General features: G+C 38.2%; 1 protein-coding gene across 1 annotated transcript; it reads right to left on the bottom strand.

Moving 5' to 3' along the window:
• Positions 1 to 909: 909 nt before the first annotated feature.
• Positions 910 to 2,234, bottom strand: LOC147760309 (protein Star-like). The gene is made up of 2 exons (XM_086994159.1): positions 1,825 to 2,234; positions 910 to 1,321 (listed from the first exon to the last, which is right to left on the bottom strand). Exons 1-2 carry the CDS (start codon positions 2,232 to 2,234, stop codon positions 910 to 912), a joined length of 822 nt encoding a protein of 273 aa, XP_086850285.1.
• Positions 2,235 to 3,879: the final 1,645 nt, after the last annotated feature.

Below are 3,879 nucleotides of genomic sequence, written 5' to 3'. Positions count from 1 at the left end.
TATACATATATACATTATTTATGCTGGTACCGGTATGATAAACGTATGAACCATCAATTCATAATTCTCCCAGACAGATTTCATTGGGCATCATTGACGAATAAGGCTGCATTCCCACAGATTTAGATCGATCCATCTGGATCGACCTAACTCCCTGGGGGTTCACGCTATGTTGCTGTCGGGGTTCACGCTATTTTGCCTCTAGTGTGACGGGAATTTTATATCCCGCCAGAATGTTTCGAATGTGCCTCGGATGAACTGAAATATTAATGTTGCCAGCAATCGAACTACACTAGTGCTCCGTTCAAAGTATATTCTAAATATTCTTACTGCCTTCTTACAGCATTATAAATATTCCTAGTTTTCCAACTACATTCGAACTGCTTTTGAGAGCTAATAAAGTCGAAAGTGCACTCATCATTCCAGGCGAATTCAAGCGCATTCTGAGTATTCCAACGGTACTCTTACAATAATTAAGGTCAATTTGAATTTTTCCCCGAATGTGGTGCGAATTTTAAAAATTCTTCATTCAGGGTCATTCTTCTTCATTCCTGCTGATTCCGAATAAGTGTGACGGGGGTATTACATGTATCAAAATTTTGAGAGTTGAAGACCCTTCATTGTAATATAGATTTCTAAACCTTTTGTTTAAAACCAAAAATAACTAGAGCATAACACAAAGAGTGTTGACTTCCCCCAAGACAACTCAATTGCCAATGACATTAATTAATCAATAGACCATCACCAAAATCTAAGTTATTATAAGTTTTGCTATCTCCACATCAACCCTGGAGATTTTATTAAAAGTCGCCAATTACTTTCGAGTTAGGTTGTTAACTTAAAATCCTATAATGGTAAAATGCAATCTTTTTAGGGCAGTTGATTATCCAAAACAAATACGTCTCATGTTTATAGGAGTATGTCTTGTCTTACAAAAAGTAGATCTAGTCCAAGAGGTTGAACTTCTTTATACATTCCTGTTCGCTGAAATACCCCTCTGATATCTTTTAAAGCCTGACGGTAGTTCTTTGTGAGTTCATGAACTTCTACCGTCCACATATCGACCGTTATTTTATCCCACGGGAAAGCTTGGAGAACCTCCAGCTCTGCTCCTTCTATGTCGAGGGAAAAGAAATCCACGTGTTTCCGACCAATGGTGCTTAAAAGCGTCTGGATCGGTAGGCAAAGTATCCTGCTCTTTCCTGTAACAGTTATTCTGTTATCTATTGGGTTGATCGCCCCACTATCTGGGCTTCTGGACAACGTGAAATCCAGCCACATGGGTTTACCCGTGAGGCAAGTCTGGATCACGATTGCCTTCCTGAAATGATTGGCATACGCATCTTGAAAGACAAAGTATATACTGACGGTTCAGTCTTCAGTCATAGATTTGCCTCTACCTCGGTATGAGTTCGACTTAATTTTTGGTCTTTTAGAAGTTTGTGGAATTCAGGTTGTCAAAGCCTTGCATTTTTTAGAGAAAAGAAACACCGGACACTGATACACATGTTTAACTAAAACTCTAAGGGCACGGTCAGGTACAGTTTATCCCAGTCGAATAAATTACGGTTAAAAAGCGAGCTGTCGTGGGATTTGGCTTGGAAGAAAGTTGAGTCAGATATTATGGTAACCAAGCCATCCCTTACTGTTATTAAACCTGTTATCACTAGTTAAAAGGCATGGCGTAAAAAAGTTCCCTATTTTAAAATTTATCTGCGAGGAATAACATTCCGAGACAAGCTCACTTACCGAGGAATTTATATACATGTGCAATAATAGAAAATAGTAATAGTTTACCTGTGCAACCATAGGCAGTAGGCCTACCTGTTTTTCATGACAAGTTGTTCAAAGTTTAGGGGGTCGGGTTCTATCAGCATTCCCGTCCAGTTGCGAGATTTTTCAAAAAATAAAGAGTTGCTGTTCTCCTCCCCATCCCATGCACCTGCCTCCACAAAGAAACCGTTTCGTCGTTGGCGAAGAAATTTATCAACCAGAGGACTTTGGCCGTTTTGGGAATAATGGATTTTATCGGGTTTCCTAAGCTTCAGGGGCCTCCTAGTAGGTTTATAGAGCAGCCTATGCCTCACAAACTGTAGCAGCCTGGGATCCAGTGCGTCCAGTTCTCCCGAGAAAAGATCTTGAAGTACCTCGGTATCCGCACTGCTTTCATTCATTTCAAAGGCGGAGGAAGGTCCACGACTGTGGGCGATTGTTTTGACGTAAAATCCCAACATTATGAACACAGTTATTAAGACTATTATGCATGTCTCGAGTAAATGCCTCTTTAAATGCATTTTCTACAAAAATAAAAAATAATAATAATTAATAAGATAATAAATAAATAAATAATTATTATGAGAAAAGATCTTGAAGAACCTCGGAGCTCGTACTGCCGCTTGCCTTCACTTCAAATATGGAGAAAGATCCACCTTTGTGGGCGATGTCATTAACGTAAAAACCCACCATTAGGAACAGAAACTCCAACCATCGATATGTTTATGTAAGTGTTCAGCGTGAATGTCAGTTTTCATTCTTTCATATAGAAACTGGACTGTAACAGATAATAAATTTGATAATACTTACATCTGGGCCTTGTGTACACGCTGTCAGGCGAAAACTTACAACGCAGTTTCTAAATCCACGTGTAACATTGTGGATAATCTTTATGTAACACTATATAGCTCACACAAAAACTCTTCTACAGGGCTTGACAAAAGTAAAAAATCGCTTCTTCAGTCTTACTGTAAAGGCCTACAAGCCAAGACAACATAAAAGTTGATACAAATACATTTTCACCCTTTTGGAAATGCACTTTCTAGCTTATTAGGGGGATATATGTAAGCTGCAATTCTGTTAATAAAATCAAAACCCTGAGAGGGAAATTCCGTCATTAGTATCATTGAAAGGATGTCGAGAATGTAGGCCTACATGCCCCTCAAGTCATTATACAAACTACATAACTTTAAACGACTGATATGACGCGATAAGTACTAAATCATTTATATGGTGTGGAGATTGGACCTGTCTGTAAAAAATGCTTTGTTATTTGAAATCAATGAATAATATCCCTTTGTTGGCAAACAACCGTCAGTTTTTTCACTCTTGCTTTGAATTGCCTATTGTTTGTAGCAGATATAGAAAATTAGACATTTTTAAAAGTCAGAAATGTTTTGCATAGAGGCTGCGAAATGGACATCAAATATTTGATTGAACATTTGAAACTATTACAAAAGCTTCAGTTATGGTCAAATTGAAACTGTTTTAACAATTCATGTAATAGTTTTATGGTTTGGAAATAAGTTTCCAAAATCCGTATATTTTCATGGCTCCAGTTCTTGACAAAATGGGTCCAAAATCAAAGTATAGGCAAGAATGCTCGTTTGGGTGGTTTGGAACCAAAGTAAATGTCACAGCACAAAAGTGAAGGAAAGTCATATTTTGCTCTGAAATCCACGTGTTGCAATGCTTTTGTCATCCCCGTATTTGCCGGTACCATTTGTTCAGTATGTATACATATATACATTATTTATGTTGGTACCGGTATGATTAACGTATGAAGCATCAATTCATAATTCTCCCAGACAGATTTCATTGGGCATCATTGACGAAAAAGGCTGCATTCCCACGGATTTAGATCGATCCATCTGGATCGACCTAACTCCCTGGGGGTTCACGCTATGTTGCTGTCAGCCGAGCGCGCACGAAGTTAATTACCCCCTTACAGCTATTAGTAGGCGGGACAGACATTTAAGCTGGCTAAGCTGACAGTTATCTAGTGAGACTCGCCACGGGGATAGATCGATCTTAAATCTGTGGGAATGCAGTCTAAGAGACCATATATATATATATATATATATATATATATATATATATATATAT

Source organism: Lingula anatina, chromosome 8 (assembly GCF_051362555.1).
Source record: "Lingula anatina isolate TDL-2025a chromosome 8, LinAna3.0, whole genome shotgun sequence".
NCBI classification, from domain to species: Eukaryota; Metazoa; Brachiopoda; class Lingulata; order Lingulida; family Lingulidae; genus Lingula; species Lingula anatina.
Note: the sequence above shows the minus strand (reverse complement) of the source record. Positions and strands in the feature narration are given on the sequence as shown.

What these genes read in the sequence shown, in the direction of transcription:
- LOC147760309 (XM_086994159.1), bottom strand. Translation starts at nt 2,234, where the DNA reads ATGTTGGGATTTTACGTCAAAACAATCGCCCACAGTCGTGGACCTTCC. An exon ending in CAACTTGTCATGAAAAACAG is followed by an intron (nt 1,322 to 1,824) that starts GTAGGCCTACTG and finishes CAATCATTTCAG; the next exon opens with GAAGGCAATCGTGATCCAGA.